General features: G+C 47.1%; 3 protein-coding genes across 4 annotated transcripts; all 3 read left to right on the plus strand.

Annotated features, from left to right (window-relative positions):
• Positions 1 to 12: 12 nt before the first annotated feature.
• Positions 13 to 3187, plus strand: LOC120900165 (splicing factor 3A subunit 1). The gene is made up of 3 exons (XM_040306811.1): positions 13 to 257; positions 354 to 2665; positions 2745 to 3187. Exons 1-3 carry the CDS (start codon positions 146 to 148, stop codon positions 2844 to 2846), a joined length of 2526 nt encoding a protein of 841 aa, XP_040162745.1. The 5' UTR covers positions 13 to 145; the 3' UTR covers positions 2847 to 3187.
• Positions 3188 to 4300: 1113 nt separating this feature from the next.
• Positions 4301 to 6575, plus strand: LOC120900166 (acetyl-CoA acetyltransferase, mitochondrial). Of its 2 annotated transcripts, XM_040306812.1 has the most exons (3): positions 4301 to 4508; positions 4692 to 5911; positions 6236 to 6575. In XM_040306812.1, the coding sequence occupies exons 1-3, from the start codon at positions 4311 to 4313 to the stop codon at positions 6537 to 6539; spliced, it is 1722 nt and encodes a 573-aa protein (XP_040162746.1). In that variant the 5' UTR covers positions 4301 to 4310; the 3' UTR covers positions 6540 to 6575. The 2 variants fall into 2 exon arrangements, with proteins under 2 accessions (XP_040162746.1, XP_040162747.1); XM_040306813.1 differs by lacking the exon at positions 6236 to 6575 and having other exon boundaries at positions 4305 to 4508; positions 4692 to 6178.
• Positions 6576 to 16154: 9579 nt separating this feature from the next.
• Positions 16155 to 21868, plus strand: LOC120901188. Its single transcript, XM_040308897.1, has 5 exons — positions 16155 to 16397; positions 19213 to 20264; positions 20365 to 20562; positions 21703 to 21816; positions 21863 to 21868. The coding sequence occupies exons 2-5, from the start codon at positions 19437 to 19439 to the stop codon at positions 21866 to 21868; spliced, it is 1146 nt and encodes a 381-aa protein (XP_040164831.1). The 5' UTR covers positions 16155 to 16397; positions 19213 to 19436.
• The last annotated feature ends 204 nt before the right edge of the window (positions 21869 to 22072 follow it).

Here is a 22072-nt window from a genome sequence, read left to right on the forward strand (position 1 = left end):
GCACTGCCCCATCGCGTTTGACGTTTGCTGTCACTGTTTACGGCAGTGAAAACGAAACGATAGAAAAAAAACGCTTGGCGTTGCGGTGTTTTGCTATCGCGGGTTTGTACAGCAAATATACGGATACGGTGAAAGATTGCAAAATATGGCAGAAGTACAAAGCAATGGTGCCGAAAAGGAGGTCGACGTGGAAAAGCCGGCACCAACCCTTTCCGGTCCGATTGTGGGCATCATCTATCCACCGCCGGAGGTGCGAAGTAAGTAGACCGATGGTGCCGCCGCCGCCGCCACCACCGGATGCCAACATGCGCTCAATTTTCTGTTCCCTTACTGTGTTTGTTTTGTTTTACTAGATATCGTTGACAAAACGGCCAGCTTCGTTGCCCGCAATGGTCCGGAGTTTGAGAGCCGCATCCGGCAGAACGAGCTCGGCAATCCGAAGTTCAATTTCCTCAGCCCGGGCGATCCATACCATGCGTACTACCAGCACAAGGTGCAGGAGATCCGGGAAGGCCGCACGGATAGCTCCTCCGGGGCGGCGGGCGGGCAGGCCGGTTCCGCTGGAGGACTGCCGAAGGCGCAGGTACCGAATGCGACGCAACAGAAGCAGCAGGAGCTGCTGAAAGCCGTCACCGAGCAGCAGTTCGTGCCGAAGGATCCACCGCCCGAATTTGAGTTCATTGCCGATCCGCCCTCGATTTCGGCCCTGGATCTGGATATTGTGAAGCTGACGGCACAGTTCGTCGCCCGCAACGGGCGCCTCTTCCTGACCAACCTGATGAACCGGGAGCAGCGCAACTGCCAGTTTGACTTTCTGCGCCCGCAGCACTCCCTCTTCCAGTACTTCACCAAGCTGCTGGAGCAGTACACAAAGATTCTAGTGCCGCCGAAGGACCTTATGAACAAGCTGAAGGTGGAGAGTGCACCCGGCCGGAGCAGCATGAACGTGGTGCTGGAGCAGGTGAAGTATCGCGCCAACTGGATGAAGCACCAGGAGATGCAGAGCCGCCGGGAGGAGGAAAAGGTGGAGCGGGAGCGCATTGCGTATGCCCAGATCGATTGGCACGACTTTGTGGTGGTGGAGGTGGTCGACTACCAGCCGTACGAGTCGGGCAACTTCCCGCCGCCGACCACGCCGGACGAGGTCGGGGCCCGGGTGCTGATGGAGGAGCGCATGAACGAGGAGGATCACGATATCGAGATGCAGATCGAGTCGGACAACGACGACAGTGACGAGGAGCCGCGCCGCGGACCGGCCGAGGGCAACGGACAGGTGAAGCTGTCCCAGATGGAGAATCTGGTCGGCAAGCAGCAGCAGCAGAAGGACAACACCCAGGTGCAGGACATGGACGAATCGTCCACGTCCGGCGACGAGGATGGCGAACGGGTGAAATCGCTGCCCGCCCCGGTTGCCCCGCCGACCCACGACAAGGTCATTGTGAAGAAGTACGACCCGAAGCAGTCGCAGAAGGTGGCGAAACCGGTGCCGACCGGTGCGGCGGACGACTATCTCATTTCGCCCATCACGGGCGAGAAGATCCCGGCGGCCAAGGTGGCGGAGCATATGCGCATCGGGCTGCTGGATCCGCGCTGGGTCGAGCAGCGCGACAAGCACATCGAGAAGGTGGCCCAGGAGAACGTGTACGCACCGGGGGCGGCCATCGAGGCGAGCCTGAAGCAGCTGGCGGAGCGGCGTACCGATATCTTCGGTGTCGGTGACGAGGAGGCCGCCATCGGTAAGAAGCTGGGCGAGGAGGAACCCCGCAAGGACGATCGCGTCACGTGGGATGGGCACACGTCGAGCGTGGAGGCGGCCACACGTGCCGCTCGGGCGAACATTACACTCGAGGCGCAGATCCACCAGATACACAAGGTGAAGGGCTTGATACCGGACGAGGAGAAGGAAAAGATTGGCCCCAAGCCGATCCCGGGCTCGATGTCGGCCCCGTCAAAGCAGCAGCAGCAGCAGCAGCACCAGCAACAGCAGCACCATCATCAGCAGCAGCATCATCAGCAGCAACAGCACCATCAACAGCAGCAACACCATCAGCATCAGCAACACCACCACCATCATCATCAGCAGCAGCAACAGCAACAGCATCATCAGCATCAGCAGCAGCAGCAACAAAATGCCCAGCTGGCCGCCCAGATGCAGTCCCAGAAGGGCATGTCCCAAATGCCACCCCATCCCATTCCACCGCCCGTACCGCCGATGATGATGATGGCGATGGGGCCGCCACCGTTTGCCGTCGGAGCGTATGTTCCGCCGATGGCGCCACACGCCGCCGCACCACAAATGCCGCCGGGCGCCGGTGTTCCTCCGGTTGTGCCCGATCCGCAGCAGCAGCAGCAGCAACAACAGCAACAGCAGCAGCAGCTCATCCCCGGACACGACGGTGGGCAGGCGATGGATGAGCCGCCGAACAAAAAGTCCCGCACCGAGGACAATCTGATCGAGGAGAGCGTGTTCCTGCAGCGGCACGGTGCCGCCGGCCCGATCACCGTACAGGTGCAGTGCCCGAACATGACCGAGAAGAACGACTGGAAGCTGAACGGGCAGATACTGTCGCTCACGGTCAATCTGACCGACACGGTCAGCTCGGTCAAGGCGAAGGTGCAGACGGAAACGGGCATGCCACCGGCCAAGCAGAAAATTTTCTACGATGTAAGTGTTTCATTTGTGTGGGATGACATTGAAGGAGGTGAAGTAACGATCCGTTTTTGTTTGTCCCTTTGTTTTGCAGGGCATGTTCTTCAAGGATAACAACACGATCGCCCACTACAATCTGCTGAACGGTGTAACGGTCGCGCTGCAGCTGAAGGAACGTGGTGGACGCAAGAAATAAACGCACCGACGAAATCGCCTTGGAGAAGGAAATCAGACGTAAAAACCACGCTATGCGCATTTGGAGTTTTAAAGATTCTATGAAGAAAACACTACCAGGGTAGTCAAATTATAATATAGTAGGTAACACTTTTGAGTTTGAGAGTGACACATAACCAGCCGCATGCACTTTTGATTGAAAATAGTAATGGAATTTTCTGCAGCATAAAGTAAGGTTCTTCTAATTAGCAAAGTCGTATCAGTGCGATGTGTAATATCCGCATCATAACTATTTCGGTACGATGTGTAATTAAGCTATAGATGTGTTCTTGTATAAAATAAACACAATTGATTGTAATTCTAGCATTCGGAGTTTGCAGCTGTTTTCTTGCAAGTCTCAGTTTAGCCATTTTTCATTTTTTACAGCGTAAAATCCGTGACCATGCTTTATATCTCAAGGCTAGCAAAGGATTGTCTCGCAAGAACCATTTTGCGCTTGAGTTGAGGTAGCTTGAAGACGGTTTGAATTCGTCTTAGTCAAATAGCTGATACTTGAAGGAATCGGCGGATCTTACATTTGAGTGCTTCCTGTGCTCTTTGGCTCCGATCTGACTCCGGCTATTGTTAGATCGATTTTGGCAAAATCCTACCCTCTAGTTTCGCCCGGAGTCGTTCGGAGTTGGAGTCGTCTGGAGTCTTTTGAAGTCGTCCGGAATCGTCTGCAGTCGTCCGGAGTCGTTCGGAGCCCAAGTCGGTAAGAGTCGTACGGTAGTGGTTGAGATCCGAGTCGTCCGGAGTCGTCCTTTGAATCAAAGGCCTGTATACGAAATATCACTTTGTGCGAGCACTTCGTATACAGGCCTTTGATTCAAAGGCCGACACTGGACGTCTCGGACCCAAACAATACTGGACGAGTCCAGACAACTCCGAACGATTCCAACTCCGAATGACTCGGGATGACCCCGGACAACTCAAACAAAAATTATTGGAGTCCTATTGGAGTTTAATCCGGATTTTTGGCAGCTTTACCTAACACTAATTCCAGGCACTGCTGCAGAATGAGAAATTAGTGTGAGTCTTGAACGTGAGGAGTCTTGAATTTCAGTCTTAACTCGATGGTTCTAGCTGCATCATATGAAGACCGCACGCATATCAGTTTAGTGTTTAGATTATTTTATCAGTTTCATTTAACATCTCAAATGCATTTCGTTTTCGTTTCGCTTCCGAACGAACTCCACTGCCATCACCAATAGAGATGAGCGTAAATGTAACAGGCACGTCAAACTACTCAAAGTAAGTGGAAAAAATAAAAATTATAATTTTTGTATGAATTGGGTATTTTTTAGTAAAATAACAATCATTTGCCTTTTTTATTACAAGAAATTACTCTCGTTAATAACAACAAAAATGAGAAGAAATATAATACCACTTCCACGGTTTGCGAGTTTGCCATCTCTGGCCACAACATTTGCTTCTGCCACATTGTATGTGTCTCGTCAGTGCCTCGGTTCAAGAGCAGAGTTACGTCGCCGTCGGCAGCCACCACACACTATCGGACGACACGCGAATTAACCTAATCAAACCTCGTCAGTGTCTTCCCTTTTCCGATTCTTTCTGGAGTAATTGTACACATAGTTTTGCCATCACCGCGTGCAACTTCAACATGGTTCTCAAGCTTGCTCAGGTAGGTGACGCTGTTGATACCGGTTTCCAATAGGATTCCATCTTGGGGAATAATCCTGCTTCTTCTACTGTGTCGTTGCTAAGCGCCCAGCGCACACTGTGTTTGAGTTGGAATATTTATGTAATCGTCCGACGTGCTCCCGTGCCCGTGTTGTTGTTATCGTTTTCGTTGTTTTGCCCACAGTTTGCCGGCCGTGCGATCGGTACCCGCGCGCACTACTCCACCTCGGGCAAGCGGCACGACGTGGTGATTGTGGCCGCCACCCGTACCCCAATTGGAAGCTTCCAGAGCAGCCTGTCGTCGCTTTCCGCCACCCAGCTCGGTGCGGTCGCGGTCGAGTCGGCAGTGAAACAGGCGGGCATCGGCAAGGAGGACGTGCAGGAAGTGTACATCGGCAACGTGTGTGCGGCGGGGCTGGGGCAGGCACCGGCCCGCCAGGCCGTCATCTTTGCCGGGCTGCCCAAGTCCACCATCTGCACCACGGTCAACAAGGTGTGCTCTTCCGGCATGAAGAGCGTGATGCTCGGCGCGCAAACGCTGATGCTCGGCCAGCAGGACGTGATCGTGGCCGGCGGCATGGAGTCGATGTCGAACGTGCCGTACTACCTGAAGCGGGGCAGCACACCGTACGGGGGCGTGAGCCTGATCGACGGCATCGTGTTCGACGGGCTGACGGACGTGTACAACAAGTTCCACATGGGCAACTGTGCGGAAAACACGGCCAAGCAGATGGGCATCACGCGCAAGGACCAGGACGAGTTCGCCGTCCGCAGCTACCAGCGCAGTGCGGCGGCCTGGGCGGCCAAAGCGTTCGAGGCGGAAATTACGCCCGTGCGCATCGCGGGCAAGCGCGGCAAGCCGGACGTGGTCGTGAGCGAGGACGAGGAGTACCGACGGGTCAACTTTGACAAGTTCGGGCAGCTGGCGACCGTGTTCCAGCGGGAAAACGGCACCGTCACGGCGGGCAATGCATCCACGCTGAATGACGGCGCGTCGGCGGTGGTGCTGATGACGGCTGAGGCGGCCGAACGGTTCAAGTGCAAACCGCTCGCCCGGATCGTGGGCTTTGCCGATGCCGAGACAGACCCGATCGACTTCCCGATCGCACCGGCGCTGGCCGTACCGAAGCTGCTGCAGCAGACGGGCGTCCGGAAGGAGGACGTGGCGATGTGGGAAATCAACGAAGCGTTCTCGCTGGTGGTCGTCGCGAACCAGCGCAAGCTGGACGTCGATCCGGAGAAGGTGAACGTGCACGGTGGGGCCGTCTCGCTCGGGCACCCGATCGGCATGTCCGGCGCGCGGTTGGTGACCCATCTGACGCACGCCCTCAAGCCGGGCCAGGTTGGCTGCGCCTCGATCTGCAACGGTGGCGGTGGCGCCTCGTCGATCCTGATCGAAAAACTGTAAGCAACAAACGGGGGTGGGATGACCCACTTTACCCGCTTTACAAATTACCTCGGAACGTGTGTGTGAGTGTGTTGGTGTGTGGAAGAGAAGTGCCCTCATTTCCCATGATCGGTAAGGGGAAAAGGGCGAGAAATTAAAGTGCATTTATTAGAATAGAACGGTCCCCGTAACACCGGTCCAGAGGCCGAAGATGTGCGCAGGCAATATATTTTTCTATGCTACAAGCTGGTTTTAAAATTCAATAAAATTGAAATGCATTTTTCTGTTTTTTGTCTTTCTCTTTCCATTTTTCACCCCATTTCGCATGTCTTCCTTGATAGTGCTAACCCGATTGCCCCGTGGGAGGAAAGCAGGAGGACGACCGGAAAGCCACTGCTTACGTTGTACACCCACGACCATTGCACGCTGTGTGACGAGCTGGTGGAGCAGCTCGAGGCACAGTTTGCCGGTCGCTACGCTTTGGAGAAGGTCGACATCACCCGGAAGGAAAACGTCCGCTTTCTGCGCCTGTACCGGTACGACATTCCCGTGCTCTTCCTGAACGGTCAGTTCTTGTGCATGCATCGATTGAACGCGGATTTGCTGCAGAAGCGTTTGGTGGAATTGGAAACATCAACAAGCTGAAAGGAGGAATAAAGATATGGGATAAGTTAAAATATAGGAAGCTTGTACTGTAGTGTTTAGTGAAGCGTGGATCTCAAGGGTTAAAGTATACCGATTTTCGGTTTTTGATTTATTTTTAACGGTTTTTGCGTTTCAAAATGTATCGTTGTTCGTTCAATATCCTTAGTAATTTTGAATTATGAAATAAAAGGATAGAAAATCAAAGCGAATGATCAGAAAAAGAATAACATGCCCAATTTCAACCCGATCGAACATTTTCCACAACATGAAACTAAGAAAAGGCATATCGCCAACCATCAGCAAACGCCTCAACGCGCCAGCGTAAACACGCCGCACCAAATTTGTTTTGCTTTTTGTAACGTCAAAGCTCGAAACAAAAAAAAAACGGAAAATCCCCCATCGCAGTCCGTCGCCGTTTGTTCATGCGCGCTCAAACAAGATCGTTCGCCCGTCGGTACCGAACGTGCGAGTGTGTGTCGCTCCAGTAACAAAATTTCACTGTGTACAGCTCGCGGCCCATTGTTTTGTTTGTTGTTTGTGTTTTCTCGGTGCGTGTTTGTGTGTGTGCATGTTCTTTATGTTTCCCTTTCCGTCCTTCCGTGGATAGGACGGACGAGGTGTGGCGCCGCATCCCGTGGCTGGTTTGATAAAGTGTGGGAAAAATAACGAGCCTTTTCCCCTAGATCGGTCGCCGTGAAATATTGATCCGGGCGCGTGTGTGTGTGTGTGTTTTTGCAAAAATCTCATCACCTTCCCGTCTGAAAGGGAGCGCTGCTAACCAGGAGGATCCATGAGGCGTCACCACTGAGAAAACCAGCCCACAATGATTAGTGCAATAGTTTCGCGTTTAGTGATGTGAGTGTGTATAGGAATGCGCAAAATGTCTTCTATATTTCGTAAAAAAAGTGGCAGATTGGGGAGGATTTCGAAGGTGTTTCAGACGCTTCCAAGTCCTCCACCACCGGTCCAAAGATGGTTCTTCAGTACGACGAGCGAGCAAAGCACCAGCGAGCAAAGGAGGAATGAAAAAAACAACAACAACACATTCGTCCTTACATAAAAAAGGAACGCCTTATATGGGATCTGTGGGGACCAGACCCCCCAGGGTCGCCAGTTAAAGGTGGCAGCAACAGCAGCAGTATGGCACCGATGGAGAGCAAACAGCGTAGGTCAGCGTGCAAATTACCCGTTCCAAAAAAGTCAACATTTCAATTCCACCAAACGCAAGAGAAGCTGATGACAGCGGGCTGAAAAATCGATCCCGTGTCGCCCTTGATTATCCATCATCCTTCGCCACCGAACGCAAGGATTGCCCATAGGAGGATGTAAAGGCACGTCAAAGAGAGCGAGCGAGCGAGAGCGTGCCTGAAAATAGAGCGAGTTAGCATGAGACAAAACGCATCCTTGCTCCGTTGCAGCTGCTCCTGTGTGAGTCAGCTGTTCAAAAAAAAAAAAAAACACCAAAGGGATGTTGAAATCACAATCGGCTGCGAATGTATAATTTGTACAAAAAAGGCAACCGTTTTTCACAAACTATTTATAAATCGTTCCGACAATGGAAAGCCCGCTTTGTCCACACCGCTGGAAGCGCGGGACCGTCACGCACTGTTGTCCGTCGCGAGGGGAAAATTAACAGTACGTTCAAAAGAATCGTAAATGTGCATACGAAACGCGCACCCTTTTATATTACATGCGTGTGTGGTGCCCTCATCGTGATGTAATTCGGCGTTACATTTCGGTGGCCCGGGCGGTGGGCGTTTACTGACTGGAACGGCATCGCAAAAGCGACAACCTTTCCCGCAACCCAGGTTGGGCTTTTTTTCATTTTCTGTAAACTCTCTGACTTTTTTTTACGTCACTGTTGGTCATATATGCAGCAAAAGGGAAACAGGCGGCGAATCGCGGGCGGCGCGGCCATTCTGAGCACTGAGCATTGTTATGATCGGTTGTCAGGTGCAACGTTTGTGTCCGTTGAGAGGGGAGGTGTGTGTGTGTTGTTTTTCCAACGTTTCGTCACCATCGCTCCGTGGCACGTTGGGCACGAAAGCACGGGAAAACACGCAGTAGCGAATGCGATGATAAAAGAACGCATTAATGTATCTTTCTTTTTATACTTTTAGGGAAATTTATTTTGAATTCTATTTATTAAAATGTTAGTATTTACGGGACTTCATTTGCCTTTCGTCCGCACTTCTCTGCACCAAATACTCCATACTTCGTTGAAGACTTCCGACGTAAAGCATCATATTGTCACAAGCCGATGCGATCGATCACGTGCATTTTGAGATATGATCGGATTCTGTTTTTTTCCTCTACCAGCTGACAAAGAGAAGATGATAAGCACTGACTGAAATGCGCAATAGTGTGGACACTTTGTTTGCGATCACTCTCGCTGGACTGGCTGGCGAGCTGGTACGATATGCGGTCAGAGCTGTATTTTCAATTAGAAACATTGCACCCAATCGGGTGTGATTGCCTTTTGGCCACCTCCGGCCGTAAGCTGCAATGGCTGTATAATTGCCGCTGAGCTGGGTGGCGGTTGGTTGAGAGGCAGAGATGATAATCGAGGCCAGACTGGTTGTCGCCGCCATGTGGCGTCCATTTGGTGGAATAATTTGAAATGGAATCGAAAACCATCGGTGCATTTGGTTAACAGACAAAGGAATCGTTATACAAATATTCAACATTGAACGTAGTTTTTTAACAATGAATTTACCTTATTTAAGTGTATTTGTCAAGTAGTTAGCTCATGGCAGTAGAATCACTACCTGACCTAATACTTATACCACATTTTTATGGTTATACTTACACCTGTCGGAAATACACTTCTGATATCTTCTTGATGCTTCTCATCGCCAGGCTCTGGCGTGTTTGTGAGCCCTACTCTCTTGCACAAAATAGTGCAATCGAAGCGAAAACATCAGCGCGAAACACGCATTTACAGCTCGCAGCACAGCACCTGGCGAACCGATACCATACCATACCGCGTAAGCGATTCCTTCCCCTCCAAGGCTTCGGTGCCCATGTACGGTCAAAACGAGTTCATTATTGATTTTCGCTGCCCCGTCGGCCGTGTCTTCCTTTGTTTCGGAGGCCACTAGTTATGCTCGGGAGTGGGGTGGTGCACGCATCGGAGAAGGGCCGCGGGATGTGTTTGACCGTCGCGAAGCTGTTGAATCACCTTCAACTGGTTCTGCCGTTTGGAATTCTCTGTTCCGACACACAAACACACATCATATGTTCTTTCCGTGTGTTTGTTTGTGTGCGCTGCTAGCATATCGACGGCAAACCATCAGCTGATTACAACTTCCCGCACTCACAAACACGAACCAAATCGTACATCGTACTCCAAACCGGAGATGATGGTCCTAACCTTAAGGTTGCAAGCAATCCGTCCAAGAGAGGAAGGCAAAGTTAATCGTTCGTTACGGCACCTTGAGCAGCGCAGCAGCAAGTCAAGTTCGTCAGGCCAAATGTTTCGCCCATATAACCTCTTTCCGGGTAATGTACCTTGTCTTGCCAGAGTGCCGCGTAGGATGACAAGGTTTTGCAAGATGAAGAGGATGCGACGGTCCCAACACCTCGACTGGATCGGGAGCGTTATTTTTGCAAAGGCTGTGGTTCACGGTTGATAAACCAGGGCGACTGAAAGAAGAGTAGAGGTGTGTCCGTCTCGTCTTTGTACGTGAATCGGTCCTAGGTGAATGTGGCAGTTCAATTTGTCGCTAATTGAAATGACGCTTGTGCACGGGCGTGTACCGAGTTTGAAGACGACGGCAACGACCAGCAGGAACGCCAACGTTTCTGAGCTCTGAAATGAAGTGAATGAATGCCACTTGCCACTGGGACATGGATGATGATTTCATATACCCCTTGCTCTGGATAAACGGTAGCAGTTGGTCCACAGACACAGTCAGATTGAATGAAAACGAATGGCTTATTAAGACCCATATTGCGGCTGAACTTAATTGATATTTTTAGGTGAAGTAAAACATTTTTATAGTAACGAATCATTTCATGTTTTTCAAGGCATTTACATTAAATCTTTTATGGGTATAAATCATTTGCCTAAACCCGATTAGCAGAGGAGTGTGGGGACTGTGGAACCCTTATTGTTCGATACAAATGATGGTCTATTAATTTTAGTTTCACCTCTGCCATCTATGGTGACATGATGTCATTTCGCCTTTTTCCTTTGCAAACGTCCTTAAGTCGCTTGCCCAGCTTTAGCGCAAACGGCCTCCCTCTCATCCAGCGAGCAACGTGCGTGGAACAGGTTTTACAGTTTCATTTTTTCGAAAGTGAAACAAAAATCCCAAAATCACGGTTCCCTTTCAACATGTCTTCCCAAAATGATCTCAGAAGAGACACAACTACTACGCACGACACAAAAGCCTTTTTTCCCACGTGTTTACTTTTACCCCAAAACTGAAACTGATCGTGTGACACGTTACCTCCCGGGCGGCGGGCACACCTTTTATGGGCCCCTTGCCCTTGCAATTGGGTCTCCCTTTACGGACTACATCCCTGTCTGGTGAAGCGTAACAACAGCACCCAAACATTCACACACACACTTCCGCAAAGCATAATTTCCTGCTCCGATCGTGCGTGAACGTTGCGCTGGGGATCGTTTTGGTATAAACCCTTTTTGGTTTCAAGTTCACGATCATGCTCCACGTGTTTCTTTTTGCTGCGTTGGCGAACACAACTCGTCTTGGAGTTGTTGACACGTGAGCCCACCCGGTGGTGCGCCTTCTCGTGATGTGTGAAGCTGATCCGCCTGAGCCTAAAACTTGTTCAGCCTACGTTCTAAGCCCTGCGGGCTGACGGGGTTTACCGGTGAGGATTTATTGGCAGTAAATCTGGTGCTTCCAGTTGTCGATGGGATGTATAATGAAGATTTTAAAATTTTAGGATTAATCATACAATAATTGTTCTTTTGGAGGAAAGCAATACTCTAGAAACGAATAATGCTAAACAGAAGAATTACAGAATTTCAAATTTATAAAAAAAAGCTTATCTTTTTGGGAAATGTTGTTAAAAAATCTTATTAAAATTGAATTACTCTACGTAATTAATATGAATTGGATAATTCAATTTGGCAAAGATTAAATTACTTGATTGTTTTAGTTGATCGCTCAATCAAATGTTACCCGCCCTGGGAAAGCTAACCTTATAGCAAGCAGATTTGTCAGATTTTTGTGGTGATGGTGGTGATGTCGTGCCTTAGTGCCATTTGTTTGGTTCACTCTATGTAAATCACCTCCCATTAACGACTAATCCTGGTGAAACCCATTTTCACAAGTCGTACGATAAAGCTAATAGTTTTCGGGTGTTTTTTTTTTTGGTATAACATTGAGGGTTGGTCCAATCGAGTTATGGTATATTCTTGGGAGAATTGACTTCTGCGTTCACGTGTAAACAAAATCGCCAAAATCAACGCCGCTTTTGAGACAGGAATTTCGAGCGGGTTTAATTTATTTTACCAATTGAAGCATATTTAAAGTCATTGCAGCTAAATATTTTATTTAAGTCATACATTTTAGTTTTTTTGGAAGTGAAAATGTTGCCTCTTTGTCGTGCATTTTTGTTTCTATTAATAGTATCATTAATATTAATTAAAAAAGCTCATTGGAGTGGCATATTTATTATAAGTTAGTTAAATATTTAGTTAACTTCAAACTATTTCTGCACCCGTTGTTGATTTGCTGACAAAACTGGATACACTTCGTCGTCATACATTGGTGTCTTAGCGGCCAAAAAATAGCGGAAATGACCGTAATAACCAATAAGAAGTAGCGTTTACTGCATTGAATGAACAAAACGCGACTCTTTTATTGGGCGTTTACGCTTGCAATTCCTCTCTAACTATACAGTATTAGAAAGCGATTTTTTAAATTATCCTTTCCAGCCCACAAACCCACTCATATTGACAGACAAAAGATACACAAAAACTACTCAAAATAACTACCAACAAAATGCCTTCCATTATTTCCTTTCTCTCCTGTGTCGTCCCCTAGAATGTTTGGCCAAATTTCCGAGCCCGATCACCTTATGCCGGAGGGGGTGGCATATAATTTTCCGCCGGCTAAACACGTCAATGTGTGTAACTCCCGCCCTATTCCTTACCATGAACCATGACGACGCTAACACCCACCGGCGGGAGTTGGAAACCGTACGCGGCTGAAATATTAATTTATTTTCTAGCCAAACCATTCGTATACCAACCCGGTACGCGGGTTAAAGTAGTAACGAAAGAAGCCAGCCGGCATCCATCCGGCACGCAGTCATGTGTCCGCGCGCACACGATGGGAAGGAACTATAAAATGCACGACAACAGGGGAGAAGCAGCCGATGGGTTTATTGGCCGTCACTTTGGTAGCGTTCGACGGTGACGACGATTTGTAAACAAAGTAGCGCTTGTAACCCGCTTTTGTTTATGCCGGCCGGTTTCCGGTTTGACAGTAGCAGACTGTGGGAGAGAAGATAGAACTCCGTAGAAGTTCCTAAAGGATTGGAGTTTGATCGTTCGGATCAGCTGACCGAAGGGAAAGGGAGGGAGCAAACGGTACCTTATTTACTAATAGGGGCTGTCATTATTTGTTTTATTTTTTTGCATGCTATAGGATCAAGCTGTCACGCACCATTCTATTTTCGATGCCTGCTGCCTAGTGCGTGTCATTAATTTTTTAACTCCCGAGCCACAAGTGCCGTTGCATTTCGCCTTAACCAATGACTTAACCAATGAGTGTGAGTGGGAGATGGATGTGGAATTTATTAATTCGATGCTTTGTTTAAATGAAAAAAAGAAACAAAACGTGTTTGGCCTAATTATGCAATTTAGCGTATTTGATCATATGCCTAGTGTGACCTGTTTCAAGTGTTAAACACAATGGCAGGGTTAATGGCTTGACGTTGAATCGTTTATCTTTGTTTTAAAATTATCTCAAATTATGTATGTACAAAAAAACCCATTTTATGTTTGTTTCCATTTCCTAAGCTTCATTTCCTAAGTAATCAACTCATGTCCCTAGTGCTACTGACTAATTAGGCCGGAAGAAGCTGTCGAACTCTAAACATTTTAATCGTTCGTTACATCTTCAGCGCGCGGCGGTACATATTTCAATCCTTCTCCCATTTAGCTCGCTGTGTGGTGTAAATCGAAACTGATTTATGTCTGAGCAGTGGCGGCGGCGATTATCTGCTTTAGAAAAGGGGGCTAACGCATTTAAAACGCGTCTACTGGCCGTCTGTGCCTCCCTGTTTCTGTGTGTACATACAAAAACATGCGTACAGAATCGGGGCTGTGTTGATCGTCTTTGGTTTGGTAACGAGCATTTTCGTTCCATCTTCGCTCTTCTCCACACTTTGCTCGCTTGATGGAGGGGGCCGGTCTCTGTTGGGGGAATACGCTGCCAAAATAAACATATATTCGATAAATTGCGTAAGCAATCGAGCACCATTTATTATCATTATTGCGTTTGAGAGATGTTCGGAAGATGTTCATCGAGTAATAAGAGACGAGCAAAACATTCCATTGCCGATTTTGTTGATCGGCGATAAAAGCATTTTTGCTGTTAAGAATAAAGTGCATTTTTTCGTGGTAAGAGGCGTCGTCTTTTGAAGAATGTAAAATACCCGTTCAAAGATTTCCATTTCACGACTGGAGACCGTTATGTAAATATTTTTGCATTTAATTGTAATGGTTGTCAATTAAGAAATCGTGAAGCGAATGCACATCTGATACATGGCTGTTTGATACGTTGAATCATCTAAAAGCTAAAATATTCTCTCGTACACTATGATCGTACGCGTAAGTGATCTTGGAAACGCTATCGAGCCGCTCCGGTGTAGGTGCACTTGAGATGTTTTATTTGACCGTATGTTATTCCGTGATTTCTTACACGTCTGGTTGGATATGTTTGGTGACCTCATTCTTTGGTTGGCAAGGGAATAAACTCTGCTGGTCGCCAAAGGAGACGCCTAAATGATTTCTTATTTCGTCACTAACCACGAACCGTCGAACCACAACAGTACAGCGATGGGCGTAAATGTGTGTCCGACAATGTTTTTATTTCTTTAAATCGATATTCAATTATCTGAATGTTTGGCACAGTTTGACTCGCTAACAACATCGCTTCGGTATCTAAATTAGCATTGAGAAAATCTGAACTGTGTACCGCTACAAATTGTTTGCAGCATTGCTCTAGAGCAGGGTTCGTATCACATGATAAGGGTAATCTCATATTAAAGCATTTTTTCAAGAAACGGATGTAAACTACGCTATTAAGGTAGGACGAGATCGAAATTGATTATTAATTAAAATAAGAAGAAGAGATAAATAATGTTCTGAAATGCAGGATATAACTTAAAACCATGCCTAGATTAGATTCTATTTAATCCAATTATCTTTAAGGTGCTAAAACGTAAAATTCCAGTGTTACGAAGAGCAAGAGCATCAGGTAAATATTTAATCTAGAAAGTGAAAACCCTGATGTTGCTCTGTGATTTCCCTTGATTTTTACCTTAATTACTTAACCCAGTTTGTAAACAATTCAGTAATCAATGCAATGCGGTGCATTCAGAATGCGTGTTTTTGTTGTTTTGACTAATATGATGAACATAATGTTGAATACCGCGCGTAGTGTAATTTACTATACGGAGCTAAATTAAGCGTACAAAGCTATCTTGAGCGTACGGCGTACTATGCTGAGCATTAGGTGTTACATTGCGCTTCCGTAGTTACATTGAAATTCTGGAGCTTCAATGAGCATACGGAGCGAAATTTAGAATATATAGCTCAAATGAGCGCACAAAGCAACAGTGCGGAGCTAGAAGGAGTGCATTGAGCTACATTAAGCGTAAGAAGCTACATTGAGCGTTCGCAGCTACATTGAGTGTAAGGAGCTAAATTAAGCGTTTGGAGCTATTTTGAGCGTACGGAGCTATCTTGAGCGTACGGAGCGATGTTAAGCGTTAGGAGCTACATTGAACCTTTTGGGATTGACTTGTATCTCAAATGAGAGTACAAAGCTACATTGAGCGTACGGAGCTAGACTGAGTGTATTGAGCTACATTGAGCGCGCGAGGTTTCATTGAGCGTTCGGAGTTGCATGGAGCGTGCGGAAGTACATTGAACATGTGGAACTACATTGAGCATGAGAAGCTTCATTGAACGTCCAAAGCCTTCGGCCCTCGTCAATGATTGAGTAGACGTTATTTCCTTTTTGAAAAGAGCTATTTTTTATAGTGTGAAAGGAAGGTAGAAGGACGAAGGAAGGTGAAAAAAACTGCTTTAAACGAACTATTAAGGGACTGTCATCGATCTGTTCTAGTGCTTGTTTTGATTGTTCTCATTAAAATAATAGCAGGATAAATTCCAATCAAACCTCACTTTGCTCACAACCCCTGACATACATTTATGAATTTCACTGTACTTCAGCACCGCCACCACCACCGAATGGTTTCGTTGCGATCGCATTCGACCGAAACCTGCGCAGAAGGTTCTGCGTGTCTAGATGCCTCGTTCAATTCTCTTCTCGCCGTTTTCTCTCTTGTCGCTCTCGCGCTCTCACCATTCTTGGCTCATCGCCCACATGGCCCACATACCTTGTGGGGGCCTTGTCCCGGGTTTTCCGATGTTTTCCCACTTAGTTTTTCCGACGCTGTGATACGATCCGGCAAAGAATACTCAGCCCGCCACGGACGGCTCCCGTGAGATCGCGCGTGAATTCGTGTAATCAACGGTTCGATTTTTCACTCCCTTTTCCGCAGTGCAATTTTTTTTTAGTTGTGTGATTGTTCTTTTCGGTTCAAGAGTTTCTCGTTTTTTTTCTTTGCGGTTTCACGTTTCAGTGTGTGAGCAATTAATAAGAGGAATTTATCTACTCGAATGGTGGAGCTCGCTTTTTTCATTTGTGTGCCGTTTGCATAGTGATAGATCCAGCTGCTGAATTATAGTTCATTCATTGCTGCTTTCACAGAGGAGTGGTTATACGGAGTGTAGTTTTGCTTAGAATTTTCAACTGGCTTTTTGCTGTCGAGCGCGTGCGAGTGATTTTGTTCGAGTTTAAAAATAAGTGTGTATGATCCTGCGAATTATTATGCTGGCGGCTGGCTTTTGTTGCAACACATGCCACCAGGGGCCGGGTGAAAATGGGAAGCATCGGGTTGGATGGATACTACAGTGAACATTCCCTGGTTGTCTCTCTGTTGCAAGGGAGTTCACCGCGGTCAAGACACACAACCACCAGCAGTTTCGATGTTTATTTGCGCACGCCAAACGGATGAACCCTTGCGCGAATGGTGGTGCTGGTCGCGTTGTGTCTGTGTCTCGGCAGTTTCCTTTCCCTTGTACGAACGGTTTCAATTCCCTCCTCTGCCAGACGACAATGCTTTGGTTTGAGTGTTGTCCCCGAATGTTCGGTGTGGCTGGCTGCGTCACACAGTATCGTTTCCCTCGCGATCGGCGGACGTGACGTGTAGATGATTGGTTGTGTATTTTCACACATTACTGATAATTGTTTTAGCAGCAAGTGATTTTTTTACTGTCTGCCAATAGTTACTTCTATTGTTCATGATGCAGTACAAAGCAATGTGTTTTCTTAAGTAATTTTTAAGAAAGCACCAACCAACAACAGTAACTCGGAAAAAGTCGGATGTAAATGTTCATCCTCACTTCACACTCCAATTATCTGTTCCATTTTGTTTTTGGTCGATAGTTTCACCCAATGTCAGACAATCAACCGTGTGTTCCATAGACGATTTTTCTCTTCTTCTAGCCCAAAACCTCAAGGGACCTATCGTTGAGGCAAACACTTTTCAACACGACACACTCCCTGAACGCATTCGGTCTTCCCTATTTGCTTGCTTCCGGCCCGCTTGTGCGAACCATACGGCGAGAATGTGTCTTTTGTTTGGACTCTAAAATTAGACGGTAAAAACCCCGAGTTCGGGAAGGGAACAGAAGCTCTCAGCAGCTCACACACAGCGTACCAGTACCCCATGATTGGCTGCAGTAGTGAACAACGCGTGCATAGTTGTGTATTTACGTGGCTAGGCATAGGAAGAACGATTGCTTATAGGAGGGAGAGGTGGTTAACGATGCACTGTACGCATACGAGCGCATCGGAATGCATTCGATTGCGCGAGTAACAGCTCATCGACGCTAGGGCAATGGTTTATTTCTTCTTAAAAGTAAGAATTATGCCGCAAGAAATAAACAGACTGCTCGTTTTGAGGTTTGAGGTTTGTTGAGGTTCTTAATAAATACACAGGCCAACGACACGTTTCCTAGGAGCACTTTTACACTTTCAATTGGAATAAAAAGTCTAGTTGGATTTTTTTAGTTCCAGAATGTAATGATATTGTAAATTGAAACTCAAAGCTTTTACATCACTGTTCATGCACTACAGTTGAACTATTTCATGGGACAAATATTTGCCTGAAAACTGTTTCGAGTGCCGCAAAATTGATTCTCAAATTCAAACTAAGTAGTTACTTCAATCTAATTAACCAATTTCAACCAGTCAATCTTCTGTTGCTGATAAATTCGGTTGCCTAGCTATTAAAATGATGGACCTTGAGAGTAGTTTAGGACATAAAAAATTCTTTCAAATGTATGATCCTCAGGTCCTTGGTAGCATCTTCAAATGTAATATTGAAATCCGTGATGTTATTTCAAACATTTTCGTAAGAGTAGAATCGTCATATTGGTTATGATAAGATAAATTTAACTTACCGATAAGAATTGATCTACGGATTATGTATGGTGGAAAGATCGAGTGCCTTCTGCAATGACACTATTAAATCATTTTTGGTTTATACGAGTTAATTTGTGCTTATAATGTGTCCTCCAAGTATTTCATTCCGATTGAACAATGATCTGATACTGTAGAGGAGCTCTATTAATGCTTCATGAACATCATTAGAATTTAAAAAGACAAAAGGAGCCGACAAAAGGAGGTTTTTGGAGAGATAGTTTTAAAAATATTCATCATCTGAAAGACCATTTCATCCGTTTTTCAATGCCTTTTCCATTCGTTGCTTGAATCATTGTCAATTTCGTACTTATTTTAATGTTCTTCAGAGACATATCACAACTAAATATGTCCTGTACATTAAACATAAACATCATTAAATTATCGTTCCATTTAATCGGTAATCGGTTGTAACATATTTCATGTGCTATTTTGACCCCTAATTCACTCGCAAGAAAAGCAAGATCCAAAGCTGAAACAGTTTTCACTTTCACGATCATTGCGGGACGATCAATTGGAGAGAGAGAGTGTGCGGCAGCATGCGTTTCGTCGCGTTGCCCCATTCCTTAACACATTGCATTCGGCGTCAGCTGCCGTCGTTGGCGCGTGAGAGGGCAACGTCGTGCCAAAAAGTGGAGCTCGGCGCGGTTCAGCATGACTAGAAACAGCGCGCGTCCCACGACCACGCTGGCGGCGACGACGGCGAAGACGACGACACTGTGTTCTAGTTCTAATTTGGCAACCGTTTGGCTGGGCCCTCGAGGTGTATGTGTGTGTGTTTGCTTTAAAGATTTGGCCTACATTTTTCGGAAGCCTTGTGCTGCTGCTGCCGATGGGTTGTGATTTGAATCGATTGGGTTTTGGTCCGTTTTGTGGATGCCGCGTTTTCCATGCTTTCTTTTCCATTTCTTCAGGCCTCAAAACACACGCCAAAGGACGCGGGTGCATCGCTTGTGTGCTTGCTTTACATTCAGTTTCCTTTGTGTTGTTAAATTGCTTGTGCAAAACGGCGTGAGTGGAGTTCCGAAACCCCTTCTTTCCCGGACGAAAGGAGCAATCCCCACACCGCGCATAAGTCCATCGTCAATGTGATCGCGTTTGTCGCTTACCCACGACGTTTTTGTTTTTGCTTGGCGCGATGAACAGAAAGGAACAGAAAGGGCGGTTTGAACAGGCGCCGGCCGCACCGAATCTCCCACCGACCCTGGACGGGCTGAACAATGTCAGCGATCTCATAAGCAAGTTCGAGGTACGCAACTATCCTATAAATAGAGGACTGCTGCCCGAACTATCGTCGCTCAGGCCGACGCCGCCGGGATACGCCGGGATCGTCCCGGGTGCAGCGGAGTGGTACCGTGGTGCCTACCATTATTCGCCGACTCATTCGCCACCGCTCGGGCAAACGCGTCGACGATCGGCCAACGGTGGTGTTCCGTCGCAGTACGACTCCGCCTATCTCAGCGATACAGCCTCTCTCAGTGACGGAGCGGATAGTGTAAGCCCCGGCGGTAGAAGGATGGATGATCGTGCCCGGTTTCGTGCCCGCCAGGGTGGAGTTTACTACCAGAATGGCTCACTGTCTTCGCTGAACGAATCCGACTACTACGAGGATATTGGGTTTGATGTTGGACCACGAACGCCACCCAGTGGACGCTTCTATGCCCCACAGCAACGCCGTGGTGAGGGTGCCGTCCTGCTGGAGGAAGTTGAGGAGGTGCCGTTGAATAAGGAGCAGGTCACTAGCACGCTGACCCGCTTCGGTGCCATACTGCAGATGCTGTCGCGGATCCCGTTCCCCCGGATGTCCGTCACCGGCATGGGGCTTTGCTCGCTCGTCGCCATCTTCTTCTGTCCGCGGGCGATCGGTTCGAATATACTGTTTCCCGGTTTCAGACTGCTGTTCGGTACGCTATACCCGGCCTACGCCTCGTACAAGGCGGTGCGAACGAAGAACGTCAAGGAGTATGTAAGTATTCGGTTCAGCAAGTGTCCTTATAACATGGAAAACAAGATTGTCTCAACATAATTTACACTATCTGCGTGTTTTCTGCCCCACTGACTTGTAGGTAAAATGGATGATGTACTGGATTGTGTTTGCGTTCTTCACCTTCATCGAAACGTTCACCGACATACTGCTGTCGTGGTTTCCGTTCTACTACGAAATTAAGGTGATCGTCGTCCTGTGGCTGCTGTCACCGGCTACCCGCGGTAGCTCGACACTCTATCGCAAGTTTGTGCACCCGATGCTGACACGCCGCGAACAGGTGAGTTAGCTCTTTTTTCATAGTTTCAGCACCCAAAGTAAGTTGGCGTTAGTTTGAATACAGAAGATTTTGTTGGCTACCATACAGAAGTTGTTTTGGTATACTTTTCTGTATTTAGTGACGTGTGCCAAGCGCTCCTTGTATTGCATTGAATGGCATAAGTTAAATGGGGAACACACGCGTTGGACAAATATGCCATGTAGCATTCGTTAACATAACGAAAAATGGAATCATTAGAGGATATTCTTGGTCGCAAAGTTCTTGGTCGCAAAATTCTTGGTCGCAAAATTCTTGGTCGCAAAATCGATTTTCGACGAAGATTTTTGTGACCAATAATTTTGCAACTAAGAAGTTTGCTAGCAAAATTCCTTAGGCTTTCATTCCTTTCAACGCCCGATTCATACTTCACAAGGCTCATTTAAAAATGACAGAGTCCAATTGAGGGTTTACCTCGCAGAATGGAGTATTTACGGTGACTAATTTCGCTTTTACGTTGCCGGATTGGTTAGGTAAACCCTGTAAGTAAGTCACTGACATCCAAGCCCACTATAATGGGTACAGCAGGCTTTGGCGGAGAACAGTAGTTGTGCCAAAGTAGTAATAGAAGAAATATGATCCTCTAGGTCTTTATGCTAAAGCAAAAGAGAACTGTATTTTTCAAGGAAAAATCATATGTGATTATTTTATGAAATGTTACCATTTTCTTGAATATTTGTTTATACAAATAAATAAAATCTGATTGTTTTTATTGTGGTCTAGTTATGGCCGCTATAAGCTTGTAAGTCCTTGAGATACATTAAACGTATCACCTAGGTTTAGTTGGACGGAATACGATGTTAAACTGGCAACTACACGGCAACTACCAAGTGTGGAATTTTCTCGGATGAATCTGAATCAGACCTGCCGATGCTAGGTAAACCTATGACTCACTGCCATCCAGCACCAGTCTAGATTAGTCAGGGAGCGTTCAACCCACTACTACTGCAGCAACACAAGGAAGGAGAGAAATTCTTACATGCCACGACTTTAAATTTCTTTAAAACATCGCCCCTCTCGTTTCATTTTGCATGCCGCCCAAACCGCTCTAAAATTTACACCTCTTTGCTTATCTTTACTACCACCATCGCCGCGACCACACAGGAAATTGACGACTACATCAATCAAGCCAAAGAGAAGGGTTACACCGCCGTGCTGCAGCTGGGCTCGAAGGGTGTTAACTATGCCACGAACGTTATCATGCAAACGGCCATCAAGGTAAGTGTTTCACAACGCGTGCATAGTTGTGTATTTACGTGGCTAGGCATAGGAAGAACGATTGCTTATAGGAGGGAGAGGTGGTTAACGATGCACTGTACGCATACGAGCGCATCGGAATGCATTCGATTGCGCGAGTAACAGCTCATCGACGCTAGGGCAATGGTTTATTTCTTCTTAAAAGTAAGAATTATGCCGCAAGAAATAAACAGACTGCTCGTTTTGAGGTTTGAGGTTTGTTGAGGTTCTTAATAAA

Source organism: Anopheles arabiensis, chromosome 3, assembly GCF_016920715.1.
Source record: "Anopheles arabiensis isolate DONGOLA chromosome 3, AaraD3, whole genome shotgun sequence".
NCBI classification, from domain to species: domain Eukaryota; kingdom Metazoa; phylum Arthropoda; class Insecta; order Diptera; family Culicidae; genus Anopheles; species Anopheles arabiensis.

Coding starts and splice junctions, on each gene's coding strand:
- LOC120901188 (XM_040308897.1), top strand. CDS start 19,437: ATGAACAGAAAGGAACAGAAAGGGCGGTTTGAACAGGCGCCGGCCGCA. Junction 20,265..20,364: donor CGAAGAACGTCAAGGAGTAT/GTAAGTATTCGG, acceptor ACTGACTTGTAG/GTAAAATGGATGATGTACTG. Junction 20,563..21,702: donor TGCTGACACGCCGCGAACAG/GTGAGTTAGCTC, acceptor GCGACCACACAG/GAAATTGACGACTACATCAA.
- LOC120900165 (XM_040306811.1), top strand. CDS start 146: ATGGCAGAAGTACAAAGCAATGGTGCCGAAAAGGAGGTCGACGTGGAA. Junction 258..353: donor TCCACCGCCGGAGGTGCGAA/GTAAGTAGACCG, acceptor TTGTTTTACTAG/ATATCGTTGACAAAACGGCC. Junction 2,666..2,744: donor AGCAGAAAATTTTCTACGAT/GTAAGTGTTTCA, acceptor TTTGTTTTGCAG/GGCATGTTCTTCAAGGATAA.
- LOC120900166 (XM_040306812.1), top strand. CDS start 4,311: ATGTGTCTCGTCAGTGCCTCGGTTCAAGAGCAGAGTTACGTCGCCGTC. Junction 4,509..4,691: donor TGGTTCTCAAGCTTGCTCAG/GTAGGTGACGCT, acceptor TTTTGCCCACAG/TTTGCCGGCCGTGCGATCGG. Junction 5,912..6,235: donor TCGATCCTGATCGAAAAACT/GTAAGCAACAAA, acceptor CTTCCTTGATAG/TGCTAACCCGATTGCCCCGT.